Genomic DNA, 22,348 nt, shown 5'->3' on the forward strand with positions numbered 1-22,348 from the left:
TACCAGGACATAGTTGGATACTCCTCTGATCCCCACAACACCATCTCTCCTTCAAGCACAAATGGCATGGGTAGGGAGCTTTGACAGCTCTATGGTAGGCCCCAGGAGGCTTTGGCAGTGCAGAGGAAGCAAGGGAATGCCAATCTCTGCAGCAACCTAAAGTAGGCATATGTAGGTGTAGGGTTAACTTATGTCAACACCAGGATGTGAGACAAAGAGACCTTTAAAGTTCAAGATGGGATCACCAGGTTGTAGTTGTAACACACACAATACTTTAGCTTGTTCAAGATCATTTCCCTTCTAATCCACATTGTTCCTAACCTGCAGATCTCAAGCATGGAGAAGAACCTTAAGAATATTGAGGAGGAGAACAAGATCATTGAGGAGCAGAATGAAGCCCTCTTCCTTGAGCTCTCAGGGCTAAGCCAGACTCTTATCCAAAGTCTTGCCAATATCCGCCTTCCACACATGGTGAGTAACTCTATTGTATGAGCTCAGCCTTTATCTGCAGAGCAAAGAACCCATTTCAGAAAGCATTATTGGAGAGGGAAGATGTTGCATGCAACATAGAAGAGGAAGAGAAACCATTTAAAGGCATCAATTATTTCTACTTTTTTTATAAAATTCAGTGCAGCGGGGGAGTCCACCATTGTAAATTAAGCATGTGAAAATCTAGCTGCATCCATACTGCAGAAATAATCCAGGGTGACACCACTTTAACTGCCATGGCTGAATACTACGGAATTCTGATGTAATTTTATGATACATTTTGCTTGTCAGAGCTCAGACAAATTACAAATCCAAGAATTCCATAGCACTGGGACATGCCAGTTAAAGTGATGTCAACCTGGATTATTTCTGACATGCGGACGCAGCCTGTCTGTTTCAGTCTTGATGTGTTTCTTGCTGACCCAATAGCATTCACATCTAGGGTTGCCATAATTGTCCACTTTTACCAGGGACAAAATGTGGAACAAATTCAAGACCAAACTGTAGGACAACTGCAGGACAAAACTCAGCCCAAAATGTAGGACATTGAAGAAAAATGGTGGACCTTAAATGTCCTACATTTTGAGCTGAGTTTTGTCCTGCAGTTGCCCTACAGTTTGGTCTTGAATTTGTCCTACATTTTGTCCCTGGTAAAAGTGGACAATTATGGCAGCCCTATTCACATCCCATCCCAGTTTCACATGGAATTGCAAAATTGTGGGGTTTTTTTGTTCTGCATGGAAACTTATGCATACTTTTGGACTCTTTGTCAAACCATATTTTTGTATATCCAATTTTTTTACCTCTTTGTTTCTGAAATTCCTTTTCCATTGGAAGAAAGCATGTTTGTATACATGGTTCTATGTGTATTTTCTCCCTCTGAGATCTATCACAAATACAGAAATTCATGGATTTCTGAGGCATGATGGGCTTGGTTCTGTTGCCAAGTCTTGGCAATCACAAAATGATATTTCCATATGGCAATATAACCCCAATTATTTTCCCCATCCCTATTAAATATAGGATGATTGGCAAAAAGGCCAGGATAATTTAAATGTCTGAAAGCAAGGAAGTGCAATCCCCATTCTAAGTGGCTAGCACAGCACATATCGATAACTAGTTACTTTTAGGGACCTTGTAACTGATATCACATTTTAACAAAAAATAAATAAACCAAACCCTGACACTGAGATATAGATGGACACAAAAATGCAGCCACATGCAGCCCATAGGCCACATGGCTCCTAAAAGGCATTAGAAAAATAGGAATCCTGCAATCCATCTCAATATCTATCACTACATATTAGTATGCAAAGGGATCTTGTAGCACCTCTGAGACTAATTGTGCACAGTTACTCTCAAAGGTGCTACAAGATCCCTTTACATATTGATATTCCAGACTAGCATAACACTGTCTACATACTCAGTGGCACCTCAACCTTCTACTATATTGTAACACACTCTTTGCTGACCAATCTTTTCCTTTTGCCTTATGTTTTGTCACATTACACCGCATAGCCCAAGTAGGTAAGAAAATAATAAAAGGACCATGATAAAAGATCCATGTTGCCTCCTCTCCCTTTTTGTTTACTAAAGCCTAAGATAGCATGAGGGGAAATAGGACAGGACTGGAATTTAGCATCAGATAGATCTTGCAGATCCTGTTGTAAGTCAGTAAGCTTCCATTCTGTTCTGAATAGCTGTCAACAGAGCAATCTCTACCATGAAGAGAGTATATTATACTTAACATGACAAGGTCTAGCAGGACCCAGCATGCTACCACTGTATTGCTGTGGAATTAGGGGAGGGGAATGTTGCACTAAAGTAGAATAGCTGAAAAAATATTAATTACCTCCTCTCTGTTGTCAAGAACCTAATTGTGTTATGTGCACATTAGCACCATTTAAACACATTAGAAATGTGTTGTGCAACAAACGAGTTGGACAGACAAGAATACTGCATAGAGACTAGCAGCTTGAGCCAAAATACATCTTGTTCCAAAATATTTTTACACTGAAGTAGGTCTTGCTGACTTCAGTGGAATTTACTTCCTAGTAAGCAGCACAAGAATACCTTTACACCTGACACTAAAAAGCTTTCTTGCACATTTAGTATGTGACTATGTAATATATGAATATTTGTTAATGCAACAAATAATTCAGATGGAAAAAAAGCAAACATATATCCCAATTCATGGAGGCTTTAAATTCACATAGATCCAAAATACACTGCAGAAATAATCAAGTTTAACTGTCCTGGCTTAGTGCTAGGGAAACCTGGGAACTGTAGTTTATTATGACACCAGAGTACTCTGACAAAGAAGGCTAAATGTTTCACAAAACTACAGTTCCCAGAATTCCCTAGTATTGAACCAGGGCAGTTAAAGTGGTCTCAAACTAGATTATTTCTGCAGTGTGTTTTGGACCTCAGGCAATCAATTTAAAATGAAGTTGATTTAATTTTAGGAATGCACATTATGTTGCCCTTGAAAGGGCTGCAGTGAACCATCTTGTCTAGTCCTCTGCTGTAAGACAGCCATTTTGTGCATAAACAGAAAAGGTATGGCTTCATTTTTTCATATTATTTTCCCCCTAGTAACTTTGTGGTCTACTACAGTGTTTTAAATTTACAAGACAAGAATGCATAAGTAAGACCTCTTAAAAGTTAAGGCACAACTAGCTGGTATCAGGCCATTTCCAAGTACAGATAGTTCTCTGTATCCATGGAGTTTTTTTATCCATGCATTTAACTATCCATAGCTTGAAAATATTTTTAAAATATATAAATTCCAAAAAGCAAGCTGTGAATATAGTTTTATATAAGGGATACAATTTTACTATGCCATTGTATTTAATGGGATTTGAGCATCTGCAGATTTTGGTATCCACGGAGGGGGGGGGGGGCTGGAACCAAACCCCAGCAGATGCCAAGGGCCCCATGTAAGTAAACATGCTCAAGATCAAGGTAGCCAGTGTTGTCAATTCTCAACCTGCTTCATTTGAGTGTACATTGTCATTGTTCCATGTCTTTATATCCAGCCTCTGCTTAAAGACCTCCAAGGAGGGAGATTCTACCACTCTCCAAGGGAGTGTGTTCCACTGTCAAACAGCCCTTACTGTCAGGAGGTTCCTTCTAATGTTGAGGTGGAATCTCTTTTCCTGTAGCTTGCATCCATTGTTCCATGTTCTAGTCTCTGGAGCAGCAGAAAACAAGCGTGTTCCCTCCTCAATATGACATCCCTTTAAATATTTAAACAGGGCTATCATATCACCTCTTAACCTTCTTTTCTCCAAGTTAAACATCCCCAGCTCCCTAAGTCGTTCCTCATAGGGCATGGCTTCCAGAACCTTCACCATTTTAGTCACTCTTCTTTGGACACGCTCCAGTTTCTCCACATCCTTTTTAAATTGTGGTGCCCAGAACTGGACACATTATTCTAGGTGGGGCCTGACCAAAGCAGAATAGAGTGGCACTATTACTTCCCTTGATCTAGACACTATACTTCTATTGATGCAAATGGGCTGTACTTTTGAATAAAGATCTGTAGCATAACATTGCTTATTTGGTCTGGCTATATCATTTAATGCCCACTTTTGTTTTTAATTGTATTTTTTTAAATTTGTAAGCCATTTTGTGTCCCAATTTTGAGGAAAAAGTAGAAATAACAATAATAATAATACCAGCAATAGCAAGTACATTTCTATACCACTTATCAGTGAACTAGCACTCCCTGAGCAGTTTACAATGTGTAAGCCAATTGCCCCCAACAAACTGGGTACTCATTTTTACTGACCCATGAAAGGATGGAAGGCTGAGTGGACCTTGGAGTGCTCCTCTAGGATCAAACTTATAACATTGTGGCTGCTGTACCAGCATTTAACCATGGTGCCACCAGGGCTCCCTTAATACAGTGAACCCTCTGTTTACGCGGGGATCCGTTCCGAATTCCATGCATGCTCAAGGGGAATGAATGGGGCTCATGCATGCGGCAGCGCAGTGGTGGGGTACACTCCCCATTCATTCCCCTTGCACCCCATGCACTGCCGTGTGGCTCTACGCGGGTTTGAGCATATGCTCAAATCTGCGTATAGCACGCCTGCGTATGATGCGGGCGCACTGTAATATCAGCAGCCGCAGCAGTGGTGAGATAGTCACCACAGGTGACTGAGTGCAAGGCTTTGCAAATGTTCTTCTTTCCCATGACCACTATCACTGTCCTAGGAAGACTCATTCTGTTTGGCACATGTTCTGCAAAGCTCCCCAAGAGTATTGTCTGTGTTCTGAGTCCATTATTATTATTATTATTATTATTATTATTATTATTATTATTTAGTAACCTTCATTTCTAAAGCTCTGTAAATTTACACAGCGCTGTACATACAATCTTTTTAATTGGACGGTTCCCTGCCCTCAGGCTTACAATCTAGAAAGACACAACACAGAGGGAGTGGTGGTGGGGAAGGGGCCTCTCTAGTAGGATAATACATATAAAATACATAGCAATACAGGAAATGATTCAATAAAACAGACAACAAAAGAACATCAAATAGCAAGTGACAATTATCCAGTTAAGATTCATGTGGCTTGTTTTGCTCATTGGTGTTTTCTTTGTGTTCTCTTGCACCTAGGAACCAATCAGTGAGCAGAACTTTGATGCATACGTCAACACCCTTACTGACATGTACACAAACCAGGAGTGCTACCAGAATCCTGAGAACAAGGACCTGCTGGAAAGCATCAAACAGGCCATAAAAGGAATTCAGGTCTAGATCCAATGGGACAAAAAAAGGGGGGTGGAGAACCAGAAGAAGAAGAGAGGGAAAAGTAAAAAAATAAATTTAAAAAAGTGGAAATTCAAGTTACTGGAAAAATATAGAGGACCTTCACTCTGCATATTCAGGTTTACAAGTTACGAAACTTGTCGAATGAATGAATCAAAGGACCAAAATGCAACCAAGAGGCCATTCACAAGAAGAACTGAACTCAAAATGTTTTTGTTTACTTGGTGGCATCCCTTTGGCAAATGGTGCGGGCCTTGTTTTGACTTTTTGGCCAATTCTATGGGATGCAGCTTCCAAGAGTGGCTTAGAAGTAATGGAGATCAAGGATCTTCACAAGCCACTGGGCACAAAGAAGGCTCTTGGAAGAATTAGTTTAAGGTTTAGAGCATTAAATGAACAGGGCTTTTATCTGTATCACAACATACTCCACAACATTGTGTTGCCTCTGGTCATGCCCCCAGGTAACACACACATCTTGTGACTTGTATCGTACATGTGAAGCTGGAGCTGCAGGTTATGTGTCCATCCCAGTCTGAACTGGGATACTTACCCCACCAAGGATTCCGATACTTACTGGACATAAAAACTCTTACAAGTATTATAGAGTAGCATTATTTTTAATTTTCCAAAAGAGCAGCTCTGGATCTCCAGTGGAAAGCGCAATGGAAAAAAAAATAATTACAAAAGGTTCTCAGGGAAGCTTTTTTGGAGTTTGCAACTACAGTATTCCTTTGTCCGTCTTAAAAAAATGATGATAGCTATTAATGAACAGACCAACGTTGGAACATTTTGTATGGAAGAATTCTAAGTGTGTCCAGTGTACATGAGTTTTGGAAAGTCCTTTTGCTGACCGTTCTGGTTCTGTTTGTCGTTGTGATCATCATTGAGTAGCTGCAAAGCACCACAGGCGTCAATGCCGGAGACACGTTTAAAGTGTGATTAGGCAACAAAAAAGTGTCTAGGAAGAGCGATTTACTCTTCACTATGGACTTTGGCTGATACATACATGGTTTTTGGTTCTCAGCTTTCTTTTCTACATTTTTTTAAAAGTAAGTTTCACATAACAGAGTGATCATCATTCTACAAAAGGAACAGTTCGGTATAGATCTTCCAAAGAACCACTTGCTTTTAGTTTCAGTTCTTTGTTTGTATGTTTTGTTATCCCTTCGGTATACGTAGTCCGCTGTGCACTTAAAGAACCACAGTGAAGTGAATGTCTCTTGCAAAACGAATCTCTTCAGCACTGCCTGCGTCCATATACATATTTGCTGGATTTGTAAAAGGAGGTAAGGGGGGCAGGAGGAAGACATAAATGTTGATACAGCCTATGGGTTGATAGATTGTCATAGGGGATCTCCGCTAAGTAAAAGAAATGAAGTATTTTTTCACCACTACCACTTTGCGGCCACTTTGGTGTTACACTGGGTTAGAGGAACTAATGGATGGCAGTGGCAGCTGGTGATGCTCATCTCAGATGGGATTGTGAATACAATGTAGCATTAGTTTTAACTTTGCAAGATGTGTTGCAAGTGCTGGACCTATTCTCACCACCTTGGATAGCTCCTTCGACTGACAGCCTTATCGCACAAGCCTCTTCTGCTAAAATGGTGCCGTTTTCAAAAGCACTATTCAGTCGGGATTGCTGTGTTCCCTATTTTCCCGGCCTTTGAGCCTTCATATTCCCGCAAAAACCTTATCACATGCGGCATTTGGTACTGCCCACCCAGTACCACTCAGTACCACCATTTTTTCCTAGTTTGGCACACAAACACAGAGAAAGAGATAGAAATGAAAATAGTAAAAAGGCCTTTTTTTTATTTATGAGGGGGCCCCTAGTTTAATCACTGGCTGATGAAAATGGGCAACTACTGCTATCTGTCTGATATATCCTCGTGCAGTGATGAGTATGTCTGAAGGAAGACAAAGAGAGAGAGAGAGGCAGAGCATTACTAAACTGTAAAACTCTTTTAGCATTTCCTCTTACATTTTCAAGCCTGTGTGATAGGCTTTGTCTGTGTGTAAATGTATGAATGAGAGAGAGAACGAGAGAGAATGAAGACACCAGTAGCACCATGCCATTATACCATTATAGTAACAGAACAGGGTGGAAAAGGGAATTAAGGGCTATTCCTTCTCCCCTGATCACTACATTTTCCCACCCAAAGCACACCTACTGACTACCCAGAAATTGGCATAAAAGCGCATTTGATATTTTGCACAGCAAATCATAGCACTACAGATGTGGGAAAGGAGGTCATTAGCAAACTTTTTTTTCTGTTAATAGAAAGAAGCATTTTTAAAACCATCTCCCATAGGGTAACAACAGAACAGGGACAATGTCATGTGACAAGTGACAACCGAAGACACTTTTGCCCTGACACAATTCTGATTTATTGACCTCGTGCGATAAGGCTCTCAAACATGGGGCCGATTCATGCTACAATTATAAAACTATTGATTCCATTTTAGGATGGCATCATCCTATGGAATCCTGGAGTTTGTAGTTTGATGGAGCTCTGGATTGCTCTTGCTGAGAATTCTAAAGGCCCCTCTCTAAACTGCAAACCCCAGAATTCCATAGGATGGAACCATGGCCATTAAAGTGGAATTATAGCACTATAATTCTGTAGTGTGGATTAGCACCCAGAGCAGATTCACTGCACCCAGACATGGAAGTCAGCAGCTGCCACTGGGTGAGTGGGTGAGGAGTGATATATCAGTTGCTCCCCATAGCTATCTGTACTGTAGTAATGGTCAAGAGGGTAGAGAGCATCTTGCTTCATAGCCCAGTCCAAAATATAGTAGTAAAGTGTCACTAGAGAGATACCATGCCTTTCCATTCCCTCCTTCCACATGCTCATACATCCTTATGCAGGGCCTCTGTGCACCTTGTGAGTTATGGTCCTAGCATATTCTAAAGCCAGAAGAGGTGTTTTATCAAATTCAAGAAGGAAAAAAAGTGTTAATTATTGTGCAAGGGATCTTTTTTTAAAAAAAATATGGTGCTGAAAGGTCACTTCTTAATGGCAATAATTTTGTTTTCAAACTAAAACCCCCCGTTAAATTCTGCAGTTGCAACCAGATGCCCGCAAACTTTACCTGGGAGTATGGCCTACTGAACTCAGTGGGACTTGCTTCCATGAAAAGAAAAAGGATTGTGGTGTAAATGTATTTTCTAGCCAGCTAGGATGGCTTTGGTCAGGTTTTTCAAGAGTCCCTGGTGTGTACCTATGGCACTTCTTCATGCACAGAACACACGTGTGCACATGTGCACTTATACCCTTCCAGATGTTGCTGTTCAAGCCACATCAAATGCTGCTTCAGAATGATAGAATCATAGCATTTGGAAGGGGCCACAAAGGCCATCAAATCCAACCAGCTGCCATGCAAGAATACATAACTAAAGCACTCCCAAAAGATGCCTACTCCACTTCTGTTAAAAAGCTCCAGAGAAAGAGAATCCACCACCCTCAAAGGCAGACTATTCCATTCCCAGACAGCTCTTATAAACAATGAATTCTTCCTAAAGTTTAAGTGGAATCTCTTTTCTTGCAGTTTGAATCCACTGGTTCATGGTCTAGTCTCTGAAGCATTAGAAGCCAAGCTTGCTCCATCTTCCCCATGACATCCCTTCAGATATTTGAGTATGGCCACCATATTACTTTTTAGACTTCTCTTCTCCAGGCTAAACATTCCTCAATCTCTAAGCCATTTTTCACAGGGCTTGGTTTCTATACATGTCACCATTTTGGTTGCAGCCCTCTGGACACCTTCCACTTTGTCAATATCCTTCTTGAACTGTTGGGCCCAGAACCCAGCACAGAATCTGAGGCAAGGTCTGACCAAAGTTGAATAGAGTGGCACTACTGCTTCCCTTGATTTGGACACTATGCTCCTATTGTTGCAGCCTCGAATTGCATTGGCCTTTGTAGCCACTTCATGTTTAGCTTGTGATCTACTAAGACTCCTAGATTCTTTTCATTAGAAGGTTTCCCCATCTTCACAAGTGGTTTTTTGGGGAGCCCAAGGGGACTTACAGGGAAAAGCTAAGGAACCTTGGTCTAACTAAAGAAATATTGCATACTTTTTGGATCCCAAGTGAGTTGTTTTTTTCTGAAGTGGAAATGTAGGATTTCTCAGAGAGTTTTCATAGTGAGAAGGGTTTTAAAAAATATATGTAAACTTATGATCCTCTCTCACTTTGTTTATTGCTAGTCATTTTTACAGGATAAACAAAGCCAGAAAAGAGGCATTAGAAATGTAGAATGATTATTCTGGCCAATGGGAGTATTATATTCATGTGACAACCCTGCCTGAAACAAGAACTATATTTAGCCTCCATAGGAAAATGCCTTAAAAGCCTAATCCTGCATATACTTAGGCTATAAACTAAAAGCCTTGGAGGCAACGGGAAGGGGCCAACAAGTAATAACCTAATGGAGCAAGTGGGGGAAATGAAGCACATGGATGACTTTACTCAAACGTTTAGCCTTGTGGTGGAATGATCCCACTGAGCTACTCATTGGAGTAAACTGACTTGTGTGCCAGAGATTATGACAACATTGGGCTCTTTGGCTTGGTTTATTGATACAACCTGTGGAAAGTGCAAAAAGAAGAAAGCAAAGAAAGAAAGAAAATTGAAATGAAGTATTTAAAAAAATGTAATGCTTTCAATATGTAAATAGAGTCCAATTTGGTGGTAATTGCAGCTCATTTAGTATTTAACAGTAGAGAAATTGCACTTCCTTTAAAGAAAAAAGAAGGGTTGGGGGGAGTAGTTAGCTGAATAATCCTGTAAATTATTTGAGGGTGCATTCAAATGCACATACTTTGAGTGGTGGAACCGCTATGGAAGTGCACTTGCTGTGTTTTTGTCTATCCATACAGTCTTTTCCCCAGGACCAAGCTATAGGGGAAAGCAGTTTCTTCCAGTGGCAATAGTGGCAAGGCAGGCACAGCACTGATTGTCTGGCACCAGTGCCATCATGAATCTAATTCCCCAGAGCAGTTTGCCAAATTGGGTGCATTTTGTTTCTCTTCTGTTTGCTGATCAAATGATAAATTGGATGAAATTCCAAGTCGAGCAATGTGGAAAGCCAATTTGCATTTGATTCAGATTCACAGATCTATCAAAAGCACTGGGAAGATGTAGAAAGAACGAAAAACCACAGTGAGTACTCTTTCTGTATGCACCCTGATCGGGGAGAAATGCACATACTTCATATTCACAACACCTTACGTTTAAGTTTCTTTTAACTATTTATTGAATCTGTTTTATTTATTAAATTTATATTTCTGTTGAAACTGGACATCACATCATGAGAAAGGAAAGGAGGCAACAAAAAAAAAACAAATCCTGAAAATAATACAATTTTTGATCAATAAAACAATAATAATCCCTCTAAGAAAGAAAAAAATCTAACTTTTGCGTGTAGTTTTGATGCAACCAAGTTATTTTTTATATATTTTTGTTATTTATTCTTTTACCAATGGGAATTTTTTTAAAGATATTTTATAACTGAAGTGCTTTTTTAAAATTAAGAAAAAATGTTTTTGTTTGCTTTTACTTTGGGTGGGGGCAAAATGCAGAAAGAAAGAGAGAGAGAGAGAGAGAGACTGATTCCTTTTCTTTGTTTGTTTCTTTTGTCTTCTCGGGCGTTCCTATTGTTTCAGGCACTGATAATGGTTAAAAAGAAAACCCTGTAATTTATTATTTATTTAATATTTAAATTAAACATAAAAATGATCTGTGCTCTTGTTGTATATTTATTTTGTCATGTTTGTGTGTCAGTTATGTGACGACTGAGTAATTGTTTATGTGAAGGAATACTGTTCATATTTAAATAATAAAGAATCACATTGGAAAAAAAAGAGTACGATGGGTTACATGTTCTTCTGTGGGATAGAAGAATATCAAACTATTACTATTACTGTGAGTTTCTCTCAGAAAATGACAACCACAAGGACTTTGGTGAATGTCTTTGCAGCACAAGCGAGTTCGCCAGGGGACAGGGCTTAACCCACTGCTTGTTGTCGTTGTTGTTTACCTTCAGTTCATTTCTGACTTATGGTGACCCTAAGGCAAACCTATCATGGAGTTTTCTTGGCAAGGCATGTTCATTGCTTTCCTCTGAGGCTGAGAGCGTGTGACTTACCCAATACCTCCCAGTCAGTTTTCATGACTGAGCAGGGATTCGAACCCTGGTCTGCTGAGTCATAGTCCAACACTCAAACCACTATGAGGTTCTGCCAAAAACCTCTGCTGCTACCAAATATGAAGACTTCCATAAATTTCACCATTACTACCTAGAGTAAGGGCTTCCCCTTGTTCCTACCTCTGCCAGCAATGTATGGACTTCATCCTGCTGTGGCCACCAAGTGTGGGGACCTCCTAGATGTTCTCAAGGTACCTGCGTGAAATTTTATGCAACTTACATCCTCACCAGAGACCACCCTTCTTTATTCACTGCTGCCACCACAGATGCCATGTCTCAGTCCAAGCTCTATAACATATAGCATTCCCATAGGCCAAAAACTGATCAATAGGAAAAAAATAATTTATTAACAGAGGTTGAACATACCAGAACAGCTTAATTATTTTGCTGTCCTACACATATGTAAATTTCCTTACGGAAGCATCTGTATTCAGTTCAAGGTTGCAGAAGAGCAGCAGCAGATGTGTCAGCATTTCACATTGCATATGAGTATTTGGTTGCACATCCATTTGCACAACTTAGTAATACACTGAGATAATGTTGTACATCATTCCTCAGCTCCATGAATGATATATCTTCCAACTGTCCCAATTTGGCAAGGACAATCCTGATTAATTCTCTGTTGCTCCACTTTCTCAGCTGCTTTTGACATGTCCCAGTTTCTTTCCCCTCCTCCCACTGTAACCCTTTCTCCTCAGCTTACTTCCATTACTGCAAATTAGGTTCAAAGTCCAAAAGTAGTTTGCAGTCAATTAATTCAGTATGAGGAAGTGGACAAAAGGGGGGAATCTTGCCCTTCCAGTAGGCTCTGGTAAAAAACAAACTGCTGCAACTTTCCTAAGTTCTTTATACTGACACCTTTTGAACCGTCCAATTAAAAAGATTGTATGTGCAGCGCTGTGTAAATTTACAGCGCTTTATAAATAAAGCTTAATAATAATAATAACCCACTCTGATGTTGCTTGGCCACATGTGACCCAGGCTTCATCTGTGAAAACATCAGTGACCGCACAGGAATTACGGAAATACAATCTAGATGATGAGGAAATTGAAATAGTTAAAGATTACCCATACCTTGGATCAAGGATCAGAATGGGGATTACAGCCAAGAAGTCAGAAGAAGACTAGGAGCCTTATGGCATTAATAAAGAAAGCTGAAACGGAGCAAGAGAATAGAGACTTTCTTCATTCCTCTCCACATGGCATCATAACCCTTCCATTCTCTTTCACAAGAGAGATAGTTGTAAAAACATGCCTTTTGTCAAACTGATTTTTCCAGTGTAACAAAAGACAAACCTTTATATCTGTCTCACTAAGGAAAAGAACAGAAGTGCTGCAATGGCATGCAGAGAGGTACAGAGAAAGCTGCTACTCTCTCCTCCATTCCAGCTTTCTTTTCTCTTGCACTAAGGCTCTGCGATTGGGAAGGGCAGCTATGAAAGAACTAAACAAGATCTTGAAATGTCAAAATTTAAAACTGAACACCAAAGTTAAGATCGTCCAACCAGTCGTATTTCCCATTGCCATGTATTGATGCAAGAGCTGGAGAGCGAGGAAAGCTGACAGAAAGGAAATAAATTCATTTGAGATGTGATACTGGAAAGGAGTACTAAAGTTACCTTGGACAGTCAAAAAGACAAACAAATGGATCCTAGAACAGACTGAGCCTGAACTCCTCCTGGAAACCATGATGACTAAATTGAGACTGTCATACTTCAGACACATAATGAGAAGGCAAGACTCATTAGAAAAGAGATAGAGCATTGTACAAGTAAGGATGTCTCCTAGAAACAGAATGTTTAATTTTTGTTGAATGTGCTACATTTTGCAGTGCCTTGTTCTCTTTTGCTGTTATGACATCTGGTCACCTTGTCCAGTGGGAACTGGGTATTACTGAATTGGAGGCAAGACTGGCCACAGTTTTGGCCCACTCAAGAATTTATCAATTCTGCCACCACAGCTGATCCAATATGTTTTGCCCCCTGAAGGACAGCAACCAATTAAGCCTCCCTCTGCCCATTTTAGGATACTGTACTACCCCTGAAAGGCTCAGGATCATGTAGTGGTTTGAGTGCGAAATTAGGCCTCCAGGAGACCAGATTCATATCTTTGCTCAGTCTTGGAAATCCTCTTGAGCAAATCATGCTCTCTCTACCACAGAAGGCAACAATGGCAAACCTTCTCCAAATAAATCTTGCCAAGAAAACCTTAGAACTGTCCCTCCAACTGTCCCAGTCTGGCAGGGACAGACTCAATTAATCCTCTACCATTCCATGGTTTCAACTCTTTTAAAATGCCCCCATTTCTCTCTCCTCTTCCCACTTCCCTCCTTTGTCCTTGGTCTACTACTTCATTTGCTAAAAACTGACTTCAAAACGCAGGCGTATTTTGCACTTTGCTCAGTAGGAGCGAAAGGAGAGGAAGGAACAGAATCTGGCCCTGTCCTGTAGGCCCGGCAAAAGCAAACTACGCTTGTCCCTCATATTTGCTAGGGTTAGGGGCACAAGACCCCCATGCATATGAAAAAACTGTAAATAACAAGAATATCATGTTCTTACCTGAGAGGACAGCTCTGTAGGAATCTCTAGGTCCTCCAGTGCAACCCTGTGGCCAACGTCCGACAGACATCAACCATAGAACTGCACTGGAGGCACTACAAATGCCTAATACAGTATTCTCTCAAGGAATCTCTAAGTCTTTTAGTGAAACTTTTACTTAAAGTTGATCATAGAGTTGCACTGGAGGACTTAAATATTCCTAGAGATAATATATTAATCAAATCCATGAATAATCATGTAAATTTACAGTGCTTTATAAATAAAGGTTAATAATAATAATAATAATAATAATAATAATAATCAAATTTGCAAATATGGAGTGATACTTCCTGCCTCGTCATTTATAATTTCTGCTGTCTTGATGTTGCTTAGCCACATGTCCCGGTTTTGATCTGTGAAAGGTTGGAGGATATGAAATCAGTCTCTGTCTTCTTGATGTAGAATCTTGGTCTTTTTTTTAAGGGGAGCACAACTTCTGCAAAATCAAAGTTTTACCATCTCCCCCCCCCCCAAAACATGTGATTTTTTTCCTAACTTAAATTATCTCCTTCCCCCACCCCACTTGCTGCAGCCAATACTACATAGGGGAGCTTGTCTTATCTCTGAAGGTACAAAGTGCAGCCAGTTCCCAAAATGGAACTATGCTAATCTCTCCACTCAAACATCCATTCCCTGCCCTTCCCAGTAAATGCCAGTGCTGCAGCCACAACATTGTGAGTTCCATCCCACAGCTCCAAGGTTGATTCAGCCTGCCATACTTTCATAGGTCGGTAAAATGAGTACCCAGCTTGTTGGGGGCAATTGGCTTACAAACTGTAAACCACTTAGAAAGTTCTGAGTTCACTGATAAGTGGTATAGAAATGGAAATGCTATTGCTAAATGCTGTTCCTGAAACTCACTGTTTGGCCACTCCAGGGCCCACCATGGCCATTCAGTGACTGCTGGAGAGTGGAGGAGGATGAAAAAGCATTTGGCTATGTCTCTATTACCAGACACAGAGCAATAATATCATCCACTGTGATCCACCAGGATCCTCTGGAGGACTCAGCAGATAATGCCATCACCCTGCATCTGGCTACAGGGACACAGAGTCATAGAATCATAGAGTTGGAAGAGACCACAAGGGCCATCCAGTCCAACCTCATTCTGCCATGCAGGAAATCACAATCAAAGCATCCCTGACAGATGGCCATCCAGCCTCTGCTTAAAAGCCTCCAAAAAAAGAACAATTCACCACTTTCTGAGGGAGTGTGTTCCATTGTCGAACAACCTTTACTGTCAGGAAGTTCCTCCTAATGTTGGGGTGGAATCTCTTTTCCTGTAGCTTGCATCCATTGTTCCATGTTCTAGTCTCTGGAGCAGCAAAAAAACAAACGTGATCCATCTTCAATGTGACACCCCTTCAACGACTTAAACAGGGTTATCATATCACCTCTGAACCATCTCTTCTACAGACTAAACTTCTCCAGCTCATTCCTCATAGGGCATGATTTCCAAATCCTTCACCATTTTAGTTGCCCTCCTTTGGACGTGCTCCAGTTTGTGCATATCCTTCTTGAACGGGGGTAGGCAACCTTTTTGAGCCAGGGGCCGGGTTGCTGTCCCTCAGACAACTGGGGGGCCGAAGCCGGGGGGTGGAGCTTCCACCCCCCAGGGGGCCAGGCCTCCTCCTCTTTGCCGGCCCCTGAGGGGGCCCCAAGCCCTGTCAGAGGCCGGGAAAGAGCCGGCGGGGGCCGCCAGCGCAGGAGGCCTCCCCCTCTTTGCCAGCCCCTGACAGGGCCCCAGGCCCCGTGAGAGACTGGCAAAAAAGCCGGCGGCGGCCGCCAGCACTGGAAGCCTCCTCCTCTTTGCCAGCCCTTTTGCCATCACTGGGGCCCTCCAAGAGAGCTCTGGCGGCAGCAGCGGGCCTCTGGGAGGCCCTTTTGCCGTCGCCGGGGCCTGCTTGGATGGCCCCAGCGACGGCAACGGGCCTCTTGGAGGGCCCCAGTGACAGCAACGGGCCTCCCAGAGGGTCGCTGCCACCGCCGGAGCCCTCTTGGAGGGCCCCAGCGACGGCAGTGGGCCTCATGGAGGGCCCCAGCGATGGCAACGGGCCTCCCAAAGGGTTGCTGCTGCTGCTGGAGGGCCCCAGCGAAGGCAACGGGCCTCCCAGAGGCGCGCTACCATCGCCGGAGCCCCCCTGGAGGGCCCCAGCGAAGGCAATGGGCTTCCCAGAGGCCCGCTGCCGCCGCCAGAGCCCCCCTGGAGGGCCCCAGCAAAGGCAACGGGCCTCCCAAAGGTCCGCTGCCGCCGTCGGAACCTTGTTCGAGGGCTCCGGCGGCCGCAGCGGGCCTTGGCGAAGTCTCGTGCGACCTTTCTTGTGGTCGCGCGAGACTTCGCCTCTAGGCCGCCGCCATTTTGTTTTTCAAAATGGTGGCCCCCGGGAGCCAGGAAAAGCCACAATCGGCGGCGACCGGGGCAGGCAGGGGCCAGCGGAAAGGCCTCCGCGGGCCGCATCCGGCCTGCGGGCCAGAGGTTGCCAACCCCTGTTCTTGAACTATGGTGCCCAGAACTGGACACACTATTCCAGGTGAGGCCTGACCAAAGCAGATACTTGTCCATTTCCCCCCTCCATACACTCTGCCAGCCACAGAATGGCAGTGGGCGGCTGCCGTGGCTGAACAGTGAGTCCTGGAGGGAGTTTTGGTAGTTGCAGAGGTGGAAAACTATGCCAATCTTGGCAATGACTAAAACAAGGCATATGCAAACATAAGGTAGACTTACATCTGTGCATGTTACTAACAGGATACAAGCCATAGTTTGTGGCCATATTACATCTCAGGGGTTGCTGTAACTTTCTTTCAAAAGAAGAAGAAAGAAATGAAAGGAGAGGGTTGGTCAAACCAGGCTCTCTGGCATCTTCTCTCCTTCAGCCCTGACCCAAGCATGTCCCTGAAAAACAGCAAAGAGGTGGTGATGGCTTGTGGAAAGAACGTCAAGCCACTCCACAAGCCTTCACAACAATTGAGTCATTTTCCATCTAAACTGCTCTCCGGTCTCAACTGCTTTGAGGAAAACAAAACAGCCTCTGCGACACTCAACGGGTTTAAGAATATTTATCTCTAGGTCTGAAAATCAAAATAATACAAGGACAACATGATGGGTTTTTTAAAAAAGACTCCTCTCTACCAAAAAATATGGCATAAATATAAAACAACGGAGCCTTTTGTTCCAGAAGCTTTACACCATTTGCTCGTTAGGATTTTTAAATGTCCTTATCCCTTCAGTGAACCCCACCTTGTGCCAATGTGGAGCAGTTCATTGAATAATGGTGATCCCTGGGAGATATTCTCTTTAGTGCTCTTCAGTGGAAGGTTTTGATGAAAAGAAGGCTGTAGGGGGTTTGCTTTGTGGATTTTACTGGCAACAATAAAAAGCTGAACACATTTATGAGTGCATTTTTTTTATTTCTTATCTCTTTGCTGTTGTTTTTAAAGGAGACAAAATTTAGAGCTCGCTTATTATTTAAAATACTTGTAGCAACTTTGCAGAAGGGTGGACCTTCAAACTGGATCGAAAGAGTGTGTGTAAGTACCTTCAAGTCACCTGTCAACTTATGATGACCCTATTAATTTCATAGTTTTTCTAGGCAAGAAATACTCAAAGGTGGTTTTGCCATTTCCCCCCTCAGAAATATAACCTACAACATCTGGTATTCCTTGGTAGTCTCCCATACAAGTATTAAACAGGGCTGATCCTGCTTAGCTTCCAAGATCCTGGAGAACAGAAGAGGTCTCAGTGGATTGGAGGAAGGTAAATGTTGTCCTACTCTTCAAAAATGTGGGGAAAGAGGATCCAAAGAATTACCACCAAGTCAGCCTGGCATCAATATCAGCAAAGATTCTGGAGCTTTACTTAAACAGAGTCTCTAAGTACTTAGTAAGGAATGCTGTGATCACCAAAAGTCAACATGGTTTTCTCAAAAACAAGTCATGTCAAACTAATTTTATCACTTTTTTGTTGTTGTTAGAGTTATATGCTTGATAGATGAAGGGAATGCCATGTATGTGGCATATATTGATTTTAATAAGGTCTTTTATAAGATCCCTCATGATATTGAAACAAGCAGGTTCCTCCTCATAGAATCATAGGCCTGGTACAGACAGGCAAAAAACACCATCCTGCTTGTGAGGTGAGGCCTAACCGTCCCCACATTTGAAGCCCTCACTACGCTGCCCGGGCGCCTACTTAGTGCATGTCCGTTCAGACAGTGCGTGCCATGATGACGTCCATTTGGCGCAGCACCCAAACGACGCTGCTATGGTGCCCCTTCACAGGCACAAAAAGGAGCTGGAAAAAACAGCTCCTTTTTGGGCTCTGCGGAGGCCAGATCAGTGCCGCAGCGTGCATTTACTGCTGCACCAATCTGAGGCAGAAAGGGTGGCATCTCGCTGCCCCTTCCTGCCCATCTGTACAGCCCCAAAGAATCATAGAATCACAGAATTGGAAGAGACCACAAGGGCCATCCAGTCCAAACCCATTCTGCCACACAGGAACTCTCAATCAAAGCATATCCGACAGATGGCAATCCAGCCTCTGTTTAAAGACCTCCAAGGAAAGAGACTCCATTACCCCCCAAGGGAGTGTGTTCCACTGTTGAACAGCCCTTACTGTCAGGAAGTTCCTCCTAATGTTGAGGTGGAATCTCTTTTCCTGTAGCTTGCATCTATTGTTCCAGGTCCTGTTCTCTGGAGCAGCAAAAAACAAGCTTGTTCCCTCCTCAATATGACATCCCTTCAAAAAGGCCAATGCGATTTTAGGCTGCATCAATAGAAGTATAGTTTCTAGATCAAGGGAAGTAATAGTGCCACTCTATTCTGCTTTTGGTCAGGCCCCACCTGGAATATTGTGTCCAGTTCTGGGCACAGTTCAAAAAGGACATTGAGAAACTGGAGCATGTCCAAAGGAGGGTGACTAAAATGGTGAAGGGTCTGGATTGGAAACTATGAGGAATGACTTAGGGATCTGGTAATGTTTAGCCTGGAGAAGAGAAGGTTAAGAGGTGATATGATAATCCTGTTTAAATATTTGAAGGAATGTCATGTTGAGGATGGAGCAAGCTTCTTTTTGCTCCTCCAGAGAGTAGGCTCCAGAGCAATGAATTCAAACTACAGAAAAAGAGATTCCAGCTCAACATTAGGAAGAACTTCCTGACAGTAAGAGCTAATAGACAGAGTAACACACTCCCTCAGAGTGTGGTAGAGTCTCCTTCTTTGGAGGTTTTTAAATAGAGGTCAGATGGCTTTCTGTCCGGACTGCTTTCTTTGTGAGTTCCTGCATGGCAGAATGGGGTTGGATTGAATGGCCCTTGGGTCTCTTCCAAGTCAATGATTCTATGATTTTATTCTGCCTTAAGAAGCATACCTATCACTCCAAACATTTTGATTCATCTCTATTTGCATACATATTTCCAGCATTATTTTTAAACTGCATTGCCAAAAGGACCATTGTTTTGTTATATTTTGCAGTACTGTACTACGGCCCCAGAGGCGATCAACGTAACTTGTCCTTTTTTAACAAATTGGCTGAATGTGCTGAATAATTGAACGCTGATGTTGTGTTTCGAACGGCAGCTGTGGGAGCTATTATTGTACAACGCTCTCTGCTTGGAATTGGTGGTCTTTATCGCACGGAAGGGAATTGAATCGGTTTAAGAAGGCACCGTGTATGCTTAGGAGAGCGCTTTTGGTCTGTTTCAATCTCCTTTCAGGAAAAACATCCTCAAAGACAACCTCTTTGTGCTTCAAAGACACAAAATGATTGAATGTACCATAAGTATCCTCCCAGATACTTCCAATCATCATTAACCTGTTATTGCTGAGACAAACATCAACAACTGGGATTTTAAAACCAATAGTTGCTTATGGAAACAGCTGTCAACTGAATGTCAGACTCATTTAGCAAATTTTTCACTGAGCGCAAATGTTTGGAAAAGAACATGTGGTACAGTCCTCCAGGGACTATACCACAAAAGAATGCGGAAGGACAAAGACATTTGAATATGTTTGTGTATGCATGCACGCGCACACACTTACAAACAAAAAATCCCTGAGCACAAGCAAAGTAAGCTGACAGGTATGATTCAGTCTGAAACAACAACCACATTCCCCTTGGAAATTTTACAGAAGATGCCTTGACCTAAACAATGCCCTCCAACATTTCACAAATGAAAACTGGGACCCATATAACCAAGCAATATCAGAGTGTGGTCAAGATGGCAAAAGTTATTAGAGATGAAGAATACACAAGCTAGGAATGGCTACAGAGGTTTGCATTTGCAGGGGGAAGTGGGCAGGGGAGCGAAAAACTAGGACATTTTGAAAGCAGCATAAAAAGTAGGATGACAGAGGATGAATGAGGATTGTCCCTGCTAAATCAGCAGAGTTGAAGATTGTAAGAGAGTTTTAAATATACGCACAGGGAAATGATCCTGCATTTGCAAGATTAAGGGAAGGGATATTTTCTACTTTAGGCAGGGCAAAAAGAAGCCTGCAGGTTACATATGGTCTTTAGTTCATTTTGCAGTCCCAGGTTCCCTGTTCTTACTCAATGAAAGGTGGGAGGACTTGGGGGGGGGGGTCCGCACCAACTATTAGCCTCACTTTATATGTTGGAGGAATAAATTTAGACTTGCAAGAAACTAAGTAACCTTAGGACCATTGGCACTTTTTTCTGCCAGTAAATGAGGAGGACATCAGGTTTAGGTGAATAAAGTTTCATTTAGAAATATAAAAGAATATATCCACACGTACAATAGTAATTCACATAGACACAGCATTCAGAGCTAACCAAAAAGGAAACATGGAAACTGGATAGTGGAGTTTGAGGTGTTTAAGGGGGGGGCAATACTCATCTGTCCAAAGAGCAGATCAGGGAAAGCAGGAAATGGCTCAGACTGGAATCTGAGGGCAAAACAGCTTATACATGGAGCATAGACTTGGGACTACTAACTGTATGTGTACTGTGTGCGGCCAGGTTTTGTGAATTAATATTTACACTGATAACTAGCCTCTGGAGGTGTACATGACAGTGGCATCACTAGGGAGGTGTGATAGTGCAGACTGCACCAGGTTGGGGCTCCGGCCACGGGCTCCTCGAGCCTCAGCAAGGCCAGCGCCAAGGAGGTCAGCGCCAGGGAGGCCTCCACCAGCGCTGGGGGGGGGGCTTGGCGGTGGTGCTGCACTCAGCACCTCCACCGAAGCCTCAACCAGCGGGGAGGCATTGGAAGCAGCATCGTGCTTGGGGCCTTGGCAGAGGCCCCAGAAGATAAAGGGGCTTGGATATGGGGTGGGTGCTAGGCCTTCTACTGCCACATCCACCTCCCTTTGAGGATGGCAGATGAGCAGCAGGGAGGTCCAGGGCCTGAGAGGAGAGCTTAATTTTTTAAAAATTTATTTATGTGTTTTACCTTTAATTGGGTGTGTCCTCCATTTTTTTAAATGTCCTACATTTTGCTGCACAATGTCCTGGTTTTGGGGTAGGGAATTATGGCAACCTTACTCGTGGGTAAAGTGGCATTGGGTAGGGAGGAAGAGGGCCTAGCACACCCCACCTCTCTGCTCAGTGCTGTTTTACTCATGAGTAAAGCGGTGCCAGGCAGGGAGAAAGAGGGTGTGGCCTCTGAAGACACCCTCCACACCAGGTGACACCTCAGGCTGAAACACACTGGTACCTGATGATCTCTTGCAATATAACAAAGACTTGATGGATTTACCAGCAATTGATAATGGGATTCCAAAATGGTTAGGGTAACAAAAACAGTGATTGTACGAGGACAGTCCCAGAGGGAATGGAAAGTGAGTCTGGCTAGAAACAAGGGAGGGGGCAGTGTTACCGAGAGTTGGTTTTTACAAAAACACCCCTAAAATCCCCACATATAAAATACATTTGCAGAGGTAATTAGATGACCCCCCTTAGCATTGCTTGCACATAGAAACCTCTGAGAGAGCCTTAATGTGCTTAGTGTGAAGGCAGTCTTTCTCATGACTCTATACAAAAAGGCATGATGGGAAATAGTCTTCCATTATGGCAAAGCGAGCAACCCACATACGCATCAGGGCTACAGATAGGAGTCGCCAAAAGGAAGAATTCTCTCACACCTTTGGGCAGATTTATGGCCCCAAGATGTGGTGCAAAGGCAGTTGGTGAATGACAATAAGTTGTTCAGTTCAAGTGGGGAGTAGAGTTAGCCTGGTGTTTGAGAAAAGTGTAGCTGGAAATGTGTTTGAGAGGGAGTTGAATTGAGACTAAGGTTGGAGTGAGAGA

At 42.7% G+C, this 22,348-nt stretch overlaps 1 protein-coding gene across 6 annotated transcripts in view; it reads left to right on the plus strand.

Annotated features, from left to right (window-relative positions):
- The window catches only part of MYT1 (myelin transcription factor 1), a 177,416-nt gene extending 166,329 nt beyond the window's left edge, over positions 1–11,087 (plus strand). For all 6 annotated transcript variants that reach the window (XM_089513592.1, XM_089513591.1, XM_089513595.1 and 3 more), the window contains 2 exons: positions 328–471; positions 5,118–11,087. In XM_089513592.1, the coding sequence (XP_089369718.1) occupies positions 328–471; positions 5,118–5,258 (285 nt within the window). In that variant the 3' untranslated portion in view covers positions 5,259–11,087. The remainder of the gene's footprint in view (positions 1–327; positions 472–5,117) is intronic.
- The last annotated feature ends 11,261 nt before the right edge of the window (positions 11,088–22,348 follow it).

Source organism: Sceloporus occidentalis, unplaced genomic scaffold, assembly GCF_023333645.1.
Source record: "Sceloporus occidentalis isolate IW3139 unplaced genomic scaffold, rSceOcc1.0.p SCAF_3, whole genome shotgun sequence".
NCBI classification, from domain to species: Eukaryota; Metazoa; Chordata; class Lepidosauria; order Squamata; family Phrynosomatidae; genus Sceloporus; species Sceloporus occidentalis.